This window comes from Podarcis filfolensis (assembly GCF_964270895.1).
Source record: "Podarcis filfolensis genome assembly, chromosome: 5".
NCBI lineage: Eukaryota > Metazoa > Chordata > Lepidosauria > Squamata > Lacertidae > Podarcis > Podarcis filfolensis.
The window spans coordinates 44,915,170-44,931,505 of NC_139608.1; the positions used below are offsets into that span (position 1 = coordinate 44,915,170).

At 41.2% G+C, this 16,336-nt stretch overlaps 1 protein-coding gene across 4 annotated transcripts in view; it reads right to left on the reverse strand.

Annotated features, from left to right (window-relative positions):
* COL17A1 (collagen type XVII alpha 1 chain) overlaps positions 1–16,336 on the reverse strand; it is a 58,830-nt gene that overhangs the window by 24,689 nt on the left and 17,805 nt on the right. For 2 of the 4 annotated variants that reach the window (XM_083616476.1, XM_083616474.1), the window contains 18 exons: positions 15,728–15,796; positions 14,001–14,081; positions 11,829–11,993; positions 11,031–11,120; positions 10,328–10,372; positions 8,980–9,129; positions 7,575–7,769; positions 6,856–6,885; positions 6,120–6,137; positions 5,051–5,104; positions 4,581–4,685; positions 3,495–3,557; positions 2,887–2,922; positions 2,584–2,637; positions 1,969–2,004; positions 1,759–1,794; positions 1,244–1,306; positions 142–177 (listed from right to left, as the gene is read on the reverse strand). In XM_083616476.1, the coding sequence (XP_083472602.1) occupies positions 142–177; positions 1,244–1,306; positions 1,759–1,794; positions 1,969–2,004; positions 2,584–2,637; positions 2,887–2,922; positions 3,495–3,557; positions 4,581–4,685; positions 5,051–5,104; positions 6,120–6,137; positions 6,856–6,885; positions 7,575–7,769; positions 8,980–9,129; positions 10,328–10,372; positions 11,031–11,120; positions 11,829–11,993; positions 14,001–14,081; positions 15,728–15,796 (1,326 nt within the window). Of the gene's footprint in view, positions 1–141; positions 178–1,243; positions 1,307–1,758; positions 1,795–1,968; positions 2,005–2,583; positions 2,638–2,886; positions 2,923–3,494; positions 3,558–4,580; positions 4,686–5,050; positions 5,105–6,119; positions 6,138–6,849; positions 6,886–7,574; positions 7,770–8,979; positions 9,130–10,327; positions 10,373–11,030; positions 11,121–11,828; positions 11,994–14,000; positions 14,082–15,727; positions 15,797–16,336 lie in introns of all 4 variants that reach the window. The other 2 variants (XM_083616475.1, XM_083616477.1) reach the window with 1 other exon arrangement.

The window sequence follows — 16,336 nt, forward strand, 5'->3', positions numbered from 1 at the left end:
AGAAGATCTTGCTATGCAAGATACACCACCGTCATAAAAATTATGGTGGTAGAACATTGTAAATCCATGTCCAGACCCATTTGGTGTTATTTTTTTCATGTTTTTCTCTATCATGAAAAGAAACAGAAAGCAATCATCTACCTCTGGAGCCTTGCCGTCCATCTGGTCCTGGTGGACCTATACAAACAAAAGAGTTGGTTAATTATATACAGTATATCATAGAATTATATGTATTTGTTACTTAACACAAAGCCATACAGAGGAAGATAGCTAATTGTTTAAAGTTCAATTACATTTGGCTGAAGGTATATTTGTATAATGTACATCATATGCTAGTAGCTGCATTCCTTGCATTGTTCAGGAATTCTATGAAATCCAAAAATCAATGCCATTTTAAAAGTTTCAGCCTACCACCTTGATTCAAAATGGCATCCAATTATATCCAAACATAGATGAAAACCTGCTCCTTGATCTCAGGAATGATCATGCAAAAGGTCACTATAGTATCTTAAGAAGTGTTCACCCGCATAATGAACAGATGCACAACTTTCAAAAATACATAGTACATAAGTGCTGGTGCACAGTGCTTAAAAGTGCCCATGGCACTCACCCCAAATTTCTGCTGCTGCTTCACTGTGAATAAACCAAGCCAGAACCCCACAAGTGGTAGCCACAGTTGGTTCTTGAATTACTATTTAGGATTTGTTTGAGGAAAACCACAAACCTGGATTCAGACTGCATGACAAACTAGACTCTGGCTTGTTTCAATCCAATGCAGCAGCAGCAGCAGCAAGAGCAGGGGAGCAGCACCAAGATAACTTTTGAACAGCATACAACAGCACACTGCTCATTCAAATAAACCATGGTTTACTGTGGCATGTGAACTGGGCCAATATAATCTTATCAATGATCAAGTGTACAGAAGACCGGAATACATTTTCATATCCATGCTAGCCTTCACTAAGTGACACAAAGAGATCATTCACACATGACTTAAAACATGCACATATGCCAGTCACACCTCTTGCATCCCCCAACAGCGAGAATCACGGAATTGTAGAGTTGAAAGGGACCCTACACTGAACTGTATTAAAAAAAAAATGCTTTCTGTCTTTTGAAGGCAGCTAAATTTCAGTCCCTCAGATTGACTTTTATTCTGAATCTTATGATCCAAGAGTCCTAGAGACAGTGGTTTGAAGTAGATTATCTTCCAGAAAGGTCAATATTATATATTTTCACTCACCTACTGATCCTTTAGCTCCTGCTTCACCTGGAGGCCCAGGTAGTCCTCGGGAACCTGGTTCACCTGCAAATCAAACAGGAATGGCTTAGAATGATGTGCACAGTTCTGCTTTAATGGGTTGCTGCTGGTATAAGAACCAAAGAGGTGAACTATGTAACCGTCTTCAATATCAGATTAAAATACAACATGCAATTCTTGCAGGTGCTTCTCTTGAGATCACATCAGAGCATCAAGACCTGGGTGAGAGCCAGTGGCCAAGTCTTAGTTCCTGTCATAAGCTCCCAGTCTGAACTGCTTCATCGTTGATGCTCCCAGAAAAAACCTTCCTGATCTTTCAGGTTTTCTACCTTTTGAATGGAGGGAGCCCATGGTTCTCCTTAGAACTAGGGAAAAGCCCCTCATTTCCTGCCTGTCCTCAAGGATGACAACCTTCCAGGCACACCTCTTAGTCATCATGGGCAAGCATGGATGTTCATGTGTTGTCCTTTCAAAATCCTTGATAATTTACTACATACCTGTAAGACCACGGGGTCCTTTTTCCCCTTGATCTCCTAAAAGGAAAACACAAAAAGGAAAGTTGATATTATGCAATTAATTCACACTGAAACTTCCCCATCAAAGCAAAAAAAAACATATTAATGGCAAACATATAAGGAACACCCCAGTGACTGGGGAAATAGGAGTCTGATAGCTATTGAGGAATCACATATTATTATCCAGCATACCTTTGGTTCCAGGTGCTCCTGGGGTTCCTCTTTCACCTAAAAACACACAAACACAATGGAATCGGGGCAAAAACATTGGAGAGTAAAATCATCCATCCATATTTGAATGAAAGGAACAGAGAAGGTAGGGCATTTGTTAAACTCCTAAGGGAAGATTCTACACACCCCAAATATCTTTAAATGCTAAATGTAATCTGGATTAGACTGCCTTGTTTTTATTCATTTTATGAAATCCACTGAGAGCTTTTTTGGGTAAAGAGAGGGGTAAATAAATAAATGATATCCAAAGGCCTTTTCCCAACACATGTCAATTCACTAGCAAATTAAAAAATACTAGCAATTTTGAACATGGCACTCTCTCTTTCTCTTCTTTATTTTTCCATGAACGCATGCATGCACCCACTTTTTAAAACTGTTACCCTCACCATTTAAATTATTTATATTCTTCATTTTATTAGTTAATTTCAGTGAAGAGGTGCTCCCATGTCCTCCTTGGGATAGGGATTCAACTATCTGCTATAGGTACTCAATAGATAGTGGCAGAAAAGAACCATATATTATTTTCTCTCCTATAATTTGAAACAGATAAGTTGGGCTCTGGGCGCTGATTCATACCTTTACCACCTGGGAGACCAGCTTCACCTCTAAATCCTTGAAGCCCAGGAGGACCTAAAAAGAAAAGTAAAATCAATAAGGGTCAAGCACATAATATATAAAGTTTCTGAAAAGCAGAAAATTGAGTGGATGACATATTTTATTTGTAGCTCTCTTTTCTTTTCTTTTCTTTTCTTTTCTTTTCTTTTCTTTTGTATAGTTTTACTACTTTTGAGCCAGGAGAAGCAATATACCAGATGCTGCCAGTTACAGTACCTGGGTTTACTATATTTTACAACTACATAATGAGAACATGATACTTACCAGGAGGACCATGGGGACCTGGTGAACCCATCATACCTAGAAAAGGAAACATTGCAACTGCTCAGGATTATGTGATTTAAAGATGAACAAACAATACATCTGCAATCTCATGCAGGCAACCTTTTGTAGCACCAAGACAACATGGTTGGCATAAAAAATGCCGGCCTGTATTTCCCCCCATTTAATCTGGATTTACCATTTATAGGTAAAGAAACCAGTTGCCAACAGCATGTTTGCAATATCTGAACAACCTGTTTGCAATATTAGATGCATCTAGAAGTACCCTTAGCCTACACTACAGTCTAGGTTAAAAATAGATTTCTTTTAAAAACACATCAATGACCATACAGAGAATTTGTGTATGTAAATACAACAACAGAGGATAACTAAGAACTACTCCATTGTATTCTAAAATATACATCCAGTTTATTCTGAATAGCCTCAAATATTTCCTTCGTCACAATAAAGCCAAGGGGTAAAAAAGCGAAGTACTATTAATGCGTTCAGCCTCACTGTTGCAACTCATGTTTCCTTCATAGATAACTGTTGAGCTTTTTTATTTGTGTGTTTTTTATTTGTTGTTTTTCCTTGCTAGGGACTAAATTTACCTTTGAGACCAACAGAACCTGGAGCACCGGGGGGACCTTGAGGTCCTGGTTCGCCAGGAGTACCTGCAGAGTAAAATGTGAGAGATATCCATTAAGTAACCTACTGAAACCTAATTCTTTCTGTCATGTTTCTCCTTGGTTTCATGGCCCTGAACCATGAAGACCAACTACACAGCACTGATGTTTGTTATTATGTTCAGCCTTAGCAGGAAGATGCTTCTCTTCCTGACCCTGTTGATGCCAATGTGGTTGGTGGGGTTGGTTACATAGTCTATGAGATAGGCAGGTGACCCCATTCAGAATATAAGGTTACAGTTACGTAGCGTTTGGGGAACAGCAGCTGAGTAGTATTTTCCAAGCCTCTCTTTCGTCACCTCACCCCTCAACACCATGAGCAGAGAGACACATTCAGTAGGAACCAGAGTTCTATGGACACAGATAAGGTATTGTTTTCCCTGCCACAAAACAAACTCCCATTGTAGTTTCATTGTATCCCATTATTCATATGAATGACTAAGGGCTGGTAGTCCCATTTACTTGGCATCTGAGGGGCATGCAGTTGTGATCCCCAGCCCTGTTTGTATCGCTGATTAATGAGTAATTAAAGTACAACAGACAGTACATTACTGGGAAACAAACTCATCTCTCAGCCCAACCTTTCTTACATTTATGTCATTCGGAAAAATACCAGACTGTTACTGCCTTTTCCACAACAGTATTGCTGCCATTATCTGGGTAAGTTCCCCTGAAAGGCAACTTGACCATTACTACTGAACTTCCCCAGCAATATATAGTAGACACAGGGGTGTCAAGTGTGTTTTGGGGTTGGTGTGGGGCAACAGAGCTCCAAAAGTCCTAGTCATTGTCAAATATCACATCCTTTACAATGCGCAGGATTTCCTGTCAGACATTCTTTGGTAGACAAGCTGAAGTAGCAAGTGTAGCTTGAAAGTAGAAGTTTGAAAGCCACTGTCGTAAGAAAAAACATCTATTAACAGGGCCTCCATTCCCACAATAATTTTGTAATATTCATAGAAGTGATCAACAATGGTAGGTGGGAAAGCAAGACACAAAAGTATTGTTTACCTCTGTCACCTTTCTGTCCAAATCCAGGTGCACCAGGCTCTCCACGAGGTCCAGGAGGTCCCTCTCGCCCTCTTTGTCCCATGGGACCCTCCATGCCGGTTTCACCTGAGGAGAACCAGTACCTTAGAATCCAGGTCCCAACATATGCCACATTCTACTCAGTTGAGCTAAAAAATTCCCCTGTGTCAGTAGCAGCTGCCCGCTGCCCCATGTGCTGAGCCATCTCTCTGCAGCTTCTCAGGAAAATATCAGGAACTGCTGGATGCTACCTAATAAGGCAAGCAGTGTCACTGACTTCTCGGGAAAGAACCTTCCAGACTGACTTGGCCATTGGCTCCTCCTGGGCTGGATGTATAAGAGGGCTTCCTGTCACAGTTGAAGCTTTGCTTGAGCAACAAGGTCTACCTGAGATCTAGCGTTTCTGGCTTGCTCTCTGACTCAAATTGCTCATTATTCTTTGATCTGCTTACCCATGCTGCCTTTCTGTCCTTTTGGCCCTTCACGCCCAGGGATGCCAGGAATACCTGTTGAAACGACATTATTTTTCTTTTTAGAAAATGAAACAAATGATATTAAAAAGAGCTATGCACTGCTACTTTGTGACATGCAGGGAAATGTGGAGAAGCTGAAATGAAATCAGCATTAATATCTGAATTCAAGTTTTGATTGTTGCTTCAAATTTAACATTTTCAATGAACTGTGGCAATAACCAGAAGAGTTGGTCTGAAACAGCATCAGTTTAAGGGCAAGTTTAAAAAAATAAGAATGTGGGGATCAAACACTGAGTTCTACTATGGCAAACCACTCCCAGATTTGATTTAAAATGAAGTCTAGTATCATATATTAAATTTTCAGTATTTGACTTCTACAGTTCTGCCTACTCCCCTGCAGAGACCAATCTGTCCTTAGTGAAGGAATCTGTCAGTAATCGCTCTTTTTTCCCATCTCGTCTTCCAATGAGTATCATCTAATACAAAGGCAATCTAAGTGCCTTACTGCAAATTGCTGCAAGTCAACTTGAAGGTACCTCTCATTGTGCTTGTGATGTTCAGACTTGACAAAACAGATCAAGTTGCAGCAACTGATCACAGTGGGAAGCAGAGAAAATGAACAAAGTGTTCTGTGGTAACAGCTGCTATTCTCCTCCCCACTAATTTTAAGCACCCTACCTGCAAAATCCAAATTTCTCTTCTCTTTTTCAGTGCACTTATATATAACTAGCACTCCAATAATGTAAGAATTTCTGAACTCTTTACATCTCAGATAGTACCACAATTGTTAGGCAGGTGTGCCCAATACTAATCTCTTCCTTAACAACAATTGTTGCTTAATATCAGACGCTAAACAATTCAGCATTTAGACTATTGATTCCCGCCCCCATTTCACATAATGATGGCATAATTAGAGCACCTGTACAGGTTTATTGTCCTGATTCCTAGTGGCCATGGAAGCTCCATTGCACACACATGCTCACACACAAAGAAAAGTTACTCCAAATAAGTTGTCATAGCACATAGGAACTGAGAATCGTAAACTCACCTGGGGTGCCCATATCGCCTAAGACAGAACAAAAGGGACAGAAATGCATCAGTTGTCGGATCAAAATAAGGCTTTGCTCATTTTATCAACCTCTCTCTAATTACTGTCACACATGGGGGTAGTTCTGGGAGATCATAAAAGGCAGTGTCAAAGCCATCTCTAGGTCAATCAGCTCTTCAGCTCAGCTGAACCAGTTTACTCCTTACACCTTTCTCTGTATTTCTTTGGAATAATTTTTTCCTGTGAATTCTCTAAATTTTAAACAAATTGGCTTGTGTCTAATGCTGCCATTCATCTCATGCAGCAGACTTCCCCTAGCGCAACAAAACTTTCCCATTCTCCCCTCTCCCCTGCAGCCCCTTAAAAATGAGCACCCTCAAAATCTGCTCGAGGTTGGGGGATTCTCTGGAGTAGATTTTGTGAGGAGCACAGGGAGAGGAAGGGAAGGGGACGTCCCATTGCACAAGTAGAACATTGCTTATGTAGTGTTGTATGCAATCCATTTAAACCAGTTTGAAACTGGCTTGAAAGTGGTTTATCTATCATGGCTTCCCATGGAGAATCACAAGAAAGTACTTCAACTTTCTCATAGAACCCCATTCTGGGTTGAGAATCATAATTATCGGGGGAAGCGAAACCCATCCTAAACACTTGTTAAATTCTATGACACGCATTACTGAAACTAAGAGATCCCTAATACAGTACATATCAAAACAGAGATGCAGCACACGGGTACCTTTCTGTCCTGGTTCTCCTTGGAAATAACCTGCAAAGGAAACAAAATGCTAGTCATATTTCTGTTGTGCAAATGACCCAAAACTACTTCTGGCTTAATATAATGACAGAAAGGCAGTGCAATTAAGTGGAATGTATGTGCAGTTAGGAAACCAGATGCATTTTGTCCTGGAACCCTTTCAGTTGGCTATGGATCTTCTTTAGACTACTTGCCCATTATCACAAAATTAGGCCGCATAGTGTCATCCAGTTTGAAATCTCTTAGAATGTTTAAAGCCAGGGAGTAAACATGGCATCCTGGAGCCAATGGAAGCCTAATTTGCTCCTAATTTTCCCAGTATCATGTCGCTTGATACAGCAGCTTTCTCAAATATAAGGATCCTCAGTACTGGAGGAAAGGAATGAATGCTCCACCCTCTGGACATCTGGGTATGGCATTATTTCAGATAACCTCTGGAATTGCACTCCATTCATTAAAACTTAGACCAGAAAAAAGTGTTAGTCTTTAATTTTAGTTTAGTTTAGTCTTTTGCTTTATACAAATATACAGATTGGTTTGGACTGACCTCAAAGTCCACATAATTCAATTATGCTCCATTCTCTCCCTCCAGTTTAATTGTGTTATAGGAAATTTAGGAGTGTAGCTAAAGAACACTACACATTTTCTGGCAAATACGTTGCTTCTTTTCCTATCCTTGTGGAATTTTGTGGGCTCCTCACCTTTGCTTCGCTCCACATCCAGCCTCTTCTTCATTAAAAACCACAACTGATCGTCATTAATATCACCCTGTACTGCTTTATATCTCTCAGAATGTACAGCATGTACGTTTTCAACTGTGTTGGGTTGAACCTGCCAGCGGCTGGCTTGGGATTCAAGGATATCCACCCGGGATCTCAGCTTCTTCACTTCTTCCGCTGAAAGAGGTTAAAACAAAGAATTAGATGATCATTGGTTTTACTATTTGCACGTGTGAATACAACTTTAGTCCCCACTCCGTGCCTCCATTCTGCTTTTCCAGAACTGAGATGAAACTTAGGGGTCCTCCAGACTGCTGTTTTATCGCAGGTGTATTCTTCAACAAGTTCTTGATTCAGAAATGGTACATTACTGGTGGATTTATTCTGCTTTTACTTGCACTGTGAAGTGTCCCCAATGCTACTATATTAGCACTATCCAGAGGAACTATAGAACAACAAAAACTGACCAAAAAAACCCAAACAAAACCCAGACCATTTGTGATAGAAAAAGTTACAGGGTTTTACCAGGAAGTTTGGGATATGCACTGATTGGAAGTGAAGCAATGTGACTGCCCCCATGTTTTTGCAGACACAAAAAGTATTGAAAGTGAGGTTTTGTGTGACCTCCCCAATACCATAATAATCACAAATAGTTATGAATGTGGGGAACTTACTGAATACAAAATGCCTAGGGGTGGGGAGAGTGCAACAGAAAACTTTCTTGAATTGTGGGAAATTTAAATCAATTCTGATAGAGAGAGATTTTTCCAAAGGAGTGAACAGTGGATTCTCAGAGGAGGATGTATGTGTGTGTGATATATATATCAGCTGGTAGAGCATTAGACTCTTAATCTCAGGGATGAGGGTTCAAGCCCCATGTTAGTTATACATACCCAGAGCATTTTACCTAGGAAATTCTATATCATCATATGACTGGCCAATCAACTCAGATTGGTCAGTTCTCTAACCGAACTGAAAGTATGTAATTAAGTTGAATTGTTCCTTTTCAGTGAAGGCATCCTTCCTGCATTGCTCATGGGGAGAAAAACAGAATGGCACTTGGGCCTCCCAGGTTCTTCACAGAGAACTTTGCCTAGATCCCTTTACTCCAGTCCTAAATAATTTAAGACCATGCTCTCATCATAATCAATGGCTTAACTTTCCTCCCCATGTTTGTTTTGATTGCTCAGTAGTAATTGGTACAGAGTACTACTTGTGGGCTTCTTGCAGACTTCCCATAGGCACCTGGTTGGCCACTGTGACTACAGGATGCTGGATTAGATTGGCCTTTAGCCTGATCCTGTTGGTCTCCTCTTGTGTTGTTACTAAGCCATCCCCTTCCTTAGCTGTAACCCATCACTTCTCCTGTTCACTTGTAATAACTTACCCAGAGCAATAAGCCCAAAGAGTAGACCAAGGAGAAGCAGCCAGGCTAGCAGCAAGCCTAAGAGCCACTTCCACCAGCTGCAACAGGAGGCACAGGGGCACCAGGCTGGAGCAGCTCCTGCTCCACCACATCCATCATCACCTCGGATTTCTATAGTGAGAAGAGACATAACAGTAAAAGCAGGTTAGACAAAAGAGTATGGGTCCACAAAGGTGTAGGCTGGAAAATGTTCCAAGGTGTCCCACACAAATGTTTGTCAAGATTCTTTTACTTACTGCCTTCCACTTAATGATTATTAACCAAATTTATAAATTGGCCTTCATCACATAGAAATTGCATAGCACTTTCCAACACCACACACACACACACACACACACACACTTTGAAGTTCTCTCCATAATGGTTTCATTTGGGAATCATGACAAACCATGGTTGATATAATGACTGGGATGAGCTGAGCCCCCTCCCTTTGGTTCATGAACTCCCCACTATTCCTTTCTCCCCTAGTACAGCTCTAATTAATCACATTTAGCTACCACCTAAACTTAACTTTGGGTTTCTGAAACAAGCCAACTTCAAAACTGCAGTAGTGTGAAGATGGCTTCTTTCAAACAAGCCATAGTTAGAATTAACCATAGTTTGTGGGGCTTGAACAATGTGTCACACTGTAGTTATTTTAAAAAATGGAAGCAAATGCTTCCAAACTTCTCCTTGTGGCTATGAAAGGGAAAGGGCACACCAAGTAGTGGGAGGTTACTGCTCATTCCCACCATGGATCAGTTATGGTTCATCTGATGTCTGAACACAGCCATTATATTTATCTTTCTTTAAATGTAACATCCCAAACTTGGTGAGGGTTTGTGTCATGAAGTGATTAAAATCACAAGAAATGAACCAGAACTCCCCAGTTTAAGTCTCTGCCAAAATCAAGGGGAGTAAGAAAGATTTTAAAGCTTGACAAAAGATTTCAAATAGCGTTACACTTCCTCTGGGGAAATTCTCTAGCAACTGAAGTAAGGGAGACATCTGGGATTGATATTCGGGACTCAGTAAAAGTACATGAAAACACTAAGTGAGCTCTTGTGCAGCTTCTGTTCGCTTGTGAGGCATAGACAGGAGAACTCCCTGGTGGGTTGTGATTGCAAGTTGCAATCCCCAGTGGACTGAAACATTTCTACTGGAGTGTCATTGACTTTAGTTGGCATGTTAAGGAACATTTGAGCTTTGGGTTGTAGTTCTGTTGTGCCTCTGCATATCAGCTGTTAGCGGGGCTACATTTTACCTAGTGACATTTTAAAGCTATAATCACTATAAAACGTTGCTTCCCTTCTAAGGCAAACACACTCACCTGCATAAGTAGCTTTGTCCTTTGTTGAAATAGATCTTAGTCCTCCTATTAGAAAAACAAGAACAAATGCTAAATAGTCTTCCTACATGCAGCCACACTATTTCTAAATGAAATTCAACCGAGGGCGACAGCTGCCAAACCAAACAAAGGATCATGAGAAAAACAGTTGCAGTGTGGCTTCACTGATCAGATAATAGGGCCACAATTATGCAATTTTCATCGTTAAGGGTGGTAAGTATTAGACAGGTTTCTGCAACCCACATAGGATTTTTTTAAAAATGAAAAAGGATAAGAAACCCTAAAAATAATGGTGCAGAAGCATATGCAAAAAGAGAAAGCAACAGTTGCAAACACCCATGCACAACCACAAGAAAGATACCTTTAAAGAAAATGTTTCCCCTCCCAAAACCCGACTCACCCTAAAGCACTTTTTTCACCTCCAGAATGACTATAGCAACACCTCAATTATTTCCTGCACATGGCACTTTCTAGCACATGTGTATAGAGGGGAAAACATTGTTTTACCATGTATAGGTGCTAGGAAGCCACAAATTACATCCAGTTCTCAACACGTGATTCCATGGTACAATAGCCACCTACACATTTTTCATGTATGTTAGTGTACATAAGCGCACACATTTATTTCTATAGCTATGTTGGAAAAATATTATTCCCACTTCAAGGCAGAGAATCAGAGGTTTACCATTTGTTTCTGATTTCAGATAGGAATCTCCAGCATAAGAGGAAGAGAAAGCCTGCTTGTCTTTCTTTAGGGTGTCTTCTGAATAACAGCCTGTAAACAGCACAAACAAAACACATTTAGAAGTATCTCAAAGTAGATATCACACCTGGTATGTCTGAACTGACCAAGTTCCAGTATCTTTGGAACAATCTTCTTCCTCATCCATGTAGTTATTATGGGGTGATTACATTGTCCACCAAAAATATGACTGCACTACTCCCAGGATAACTACATAGCCACTGATTGTGTGAATACACAGGGACTGGAAACAAGCTCTCCACACTTCAGATCAGGGGCTTTAGAAGCAAACCAGAAGTGACTGGGAGAACCTTTTGGCAGATGCAACTTGCACTGCTCCCACAGATGCTCTCAATGGCAGCACAGACGGCTGGGCTAAGAGCCACCACATGCTGGTCACTGGATACCTAATGAGATGTAGCACAACCAACCCCTGAAAAATACCTTGCATACATGCATCGTAGGACCAGTTCATATGTTACCACAAGAGTTTTACATAAACTACTTATAGTTTTTGAATATTCAGTGGTGTATGAATCTTGATAAACAAACAAACAGCATGGGAGCTGGGAGTCAGTTAACATTTGCATGGGAAGGAATTATGCTGTCTCCCCATTTAGACCTTACTATAGTATAAAACTAGACCATAGGAAGGCAGCTTCTATCCCACCAAAGTAATGTCTGAGTTAAGTCTAAAGTCGCCAATGGGTGTGACACATGAGAACGAGGCAGGAAACAAACCTCCACTGAGCCCAGTGCCGGAAGCACTGAAAACTTTTCCACTGTCCTTGGTCATGATCAGCAGCTCCACATCTTTCTTGGGAGCCACGTTCTCTTTCTCTAGGAGCAGGAACTTGCAGTCCTTGCGCAGGATGTCATCATTCTGAGAGCCTGTGGCAGTGGCAGCTGGATGGCATTGACAAAGGTAAAAGTAAATGAAAGCCTGCAACTATTGCACAATAGCCCTATGAATATCCAAGCTGTTGGCAGGAATCTGCCATTTCCCTGTTCCAGCCTCATCATATATTTTGGGGACCGGAACATTTGGATTTCCATATTTAGGGGACAATTTTTTAGTGAAGATCTGTCGGCTGCCAGACTACAGAGTTTGGTGGCAGACCATGCTAAGCGGGTAGCATGCCAGATACACTACAAGCATGGCATAAATGCCAGGAGAAGGACTCAGACATGCTGGCGGAGTGGCTCCACAGGCAAAAGTTTGGTCTAGTGATTGCCAGGAGGACACTGATCAAGTTCTGAGGCTGTACATATGCATAGATCCCATCTTGCAGGGGAACCCAAGTACTCTTGGGAGCAGTGTGCTGCTCCTTGTGCTGCTGAATTCATGTGCTGGAGGCACCATGGCATCACTGCACTATGGCCATGCCCTCAGATCAGCTGGCATGGAATGCCTCCCTCTGTTCTCTGGCTGGTGTGAGTGCATAGCATCTACCATGCCCTAGGATTGGTGGGCATTGCTGGTGTTGCCAAGGATGCATTTCTGAGGCATTTACATTTTTTATTCCCAAGTGCTTTCTCTTTCTATACTGGACTGAGCACGTGTTGGATAGGGCAGTTGTTCTGCCGGTGTAGCAGCAGCTTATCCCTGGCCCCAGTGTAACTGCAGTAGGGGATTGCTTTGCCCATTTTCAGACAGTTATTTAAAATTCCACAAATGTTGGATTCAGACAAAATGCAAATTGGGTTACGAATTTATGCTGGGTAGAAAGACACTTTTGCTAACACTTTCAGTACATATATAACAGGGGAAAGCTCCATCTATTGAATTCCTGCCATAGTTGTTAAAGGCACAGGAACATGCTAGAAAGAAAAAAAGGTAATCATCCTGTCCAAAAAGGATGTATCCAAAATATATTTCTGCTAGGGTCTTTTGGCCCTTTCTGCTGTAGGCTCAAATGTAAATTTAAATATTTGGACTATCAAAATGTCAATTTCAGTATCTAGACTTGTAAATGTCTTATTGCGTTATGTGCTTTGACATCCTTGGCAATGCTAGCAAAGGCACCAAAAGCACCAACATCAGCAAAAGCACAGGTTGGAAAAAGTCTATATGGGTGAGAACAGGGAATAAATCCCATATGGGTGACAGCAGGGTGCTGCTGTCTTGATTAAAATATGTTCTTTTTTAGCGATAATGGGTTCATGGAATTGCCATGCAAGCAACTGCTGCCTTTGATTTATCCAACAAAACTATGAAGAAATGTTTCTGTGAAGACCGTCTGGCATAAATTTTAAATTAGGGACAATGATATCAGTTTTGCAATTAGACTTCATGATGTAAATCCAAGTCAGCTCCGCTTTGAGAAAAATGGCTGCAAAACAGGCACTAGGGAGAAGACTAATCTTTTCTCCAAGTGCTTTAGTGCACTAGGCCTTTATTCTTATTTTCAAAATGCAGCAGCTGCATCTAGTGGACAATCTGGATAACAGCACACATTGCTGGGGGCTGGGGGGAATTTCAGTCCTGTGATATCTGGAGTTCAATTTAGTTCCCAACATTTCTACATCAGTTTGTAATTCTTATTTTTTAAAAAAAAAATGTCAGCATTTTAGTGCAAATTTATCCTAATAGGCTTTTTTTGGTATGCGATTTTTGCAAGGAATTTTCCCTAATATAATGTATTTTTATATTGTTGTGTGTTTGCGGGGGGTGGTCAGTCTGTATGAGGCCCGAGTCCCTTCTAATCCCCTGCATCCAGCAAACATTTCTAGACATGAAAAAATTGCCACTAGCATGTCCTCAATAGTGCCTATGACATCACTAGTGGCACAAGCCCACCTCCCCATTCTATGGCAGACATGTGTATACTATGGATTGCAGAAAAGGTACCATTCCATCAGTTATATAAAGACTGGTTTTCCATATAATGCATAATGAAAACGAAGACTCACCAGTTGTAGATGAGGTGGACACACCAGTGCTAGTCACGCCATAGCTCTGGGTTGTATTCTTCTTTGCTCCATATGCTGTTGCTAATAAAGGAGGAGAAGAGAAAACTTCAGTTCACAGTTTGTAGAAGCCAAAGAAAGAGATCTAGACATCTGCTTCCCCACCAGCACCATTTATTTATTTTTTGAGTAATAAGCAGAAGAAAAGGTATTTCTCTGCAGAGAGTTGCAAGTTACTAATAAATAATATTTTATTTCATTTTATTAAAGTTCAAAGCGTTTCAATGCAACTATCCAAACAACCCTTATAACAACCCTGTAAGGCAGGTGAGTATTATTGTGATGACTTGGCAGTACTTAGGTACAGTGTCTGCTGTCCCATCTCTACCAATCTTGTTTGGCTGTTCGGACTCATGGTACTCAGCCTGGGTTTAAGCATGGTTCCCAAGTAACCTGCCTGGTCCCTGGTTTTAGCATGCCCTACTCTCACAAACCCCTAATGAAAAAATAATGCTTGGCAGTGGAATCCTATACATATGTACTCCCAAGTATGTGTATATGTTGCACTGTGATTAGCATATGGGTATAAGTGATTGTTTCATCCATATCTGGCGCATTAAGGAGTTGCTTTGTACTCAGTCAGACTCTTAGTCCCTCTAGCCTGGTATTGTCTTCTGCACAGACTAGTAGTTGCTCTCAGGGGCTTCGGGCAGGAAAGTCCTACCTAGAGATGCTGCGGCCTTCTGTATCCACAGCATGTATTCCATCACTGTCTATGGCCAGGGCCAGCCTACGACATTTTGCTGTGTGAGATGAAGGACCAGAAAGCACCCCTTCTCTACTCCATGTACAGAAGCCAGCCAGAGGGGCAGCTGAATCTTGCTTCCACAGTAGAAATGGGACAACTTCTTTCACTGCATCTGAAGCATCAGGCTGTGTGGCATACACAGCTCTGTCCCCCAACCAAGTGGAGTGTGTCATGAGACAAAGGTTCTTGAGAGCAGAAGCAGGCAAGACCTAGGCACGGCCTACGAAGACTACACAATCATTTCAAGCCTGCTAGCTGTAACTGTTAGCAGTAAACTGGCAGGTCACAGTGACTTGTGACTCATCTTGGGTTCCCTATAAATGTAACCAGCCATCTCTCTGGGCCTCAGTCTGTCTTCTGAGTCAGTCTTAGCTCAGTATGTGAGTGTGTTGTTGCAGACAGAGTGGCTCCAGGGCTCCAGTTAATCCATAACTAAGATCTGTGCCTCTCTGAAGACTAAGCTAGCTGCTATGAACACTCTGTGTATGCTCTTTAACTATGCTGTTTCTGAACAAGTTTATTTTCTTCAGTAAAGTTTTATTCTGTTTATGAAGAAGACTGATTAATTTGATTAATTTACCATTGCGCGACAGAGTGGAGGCGGGTATCAGGAAGAACAATCAAGGGGTTGTCATTGCTGCCTATCATAATCTACCGCCTGAGGTGTTTATTTCAAGTTGCCAAACGCTGGGGCCAGGTTTACAGCCCAGTGCCTCACTCGGAGCATCCACTCACAACTGAAGTTAGTGAATAAACATAACATCAAACTGTCTACAAAGGCCTGTCTGAGGCTAATCCATGGCCAGCATGTACAGAAATAAGGTTTTAAAAATATTCCACGAGGAGCTGAATTTCTCAAGTACATGTATGTCACCCAAATGGCTCATAAACTAGGTATTTTCATAATGTTCTGTTACCTTACCTGCGGTTGTGGTTGCAGTATTGGCAACACCAAGCGTGCTTGGAGCCAGGTTGTTCTGAACACCAAATACTGCAAATAAAAATACAGTATCCTGGGGTGAGGTGCAAGTTTACTAAAAACAAACAACAGCCATAGTGACTCACCACAGGTAAGAATGGTCTGAAAATAACCATGCCCAAAAATTGAAGACTTCCCCTACACTGCACCTAATAAACTGAGCTAGTCTGTCATGTTTCGTATTCATTTCTAATTGTCCTCTCAAGTGCACAAATCTCTAACATATTATGCAGGAATAAACTTTTAACTTTGGGAAATAGCTTGAAAGTTCTCTTTACAATTCAAAGTTTAGAGGAAGGGTGTGGAAATCTTCCTTGCTGATTCCTAGGTTCTGAGAGACTTGCAAAGCAAGGAATTGCTATGCAAGCCTGGGTGCAAGACCTGAGGGCTTTGCCCACTCACCTCCTGGCTTGGGTTACAGGTAAGGACATCCCTCTGACTGGCACCCAGGCTCAGGGACACACTGCAACATTTGTGCTGCTCATTTCATTTGTATTTATTTTATGTATTTTTGATTATCTTCAATAAATACTTTTTTTTAATCCTCTGCTG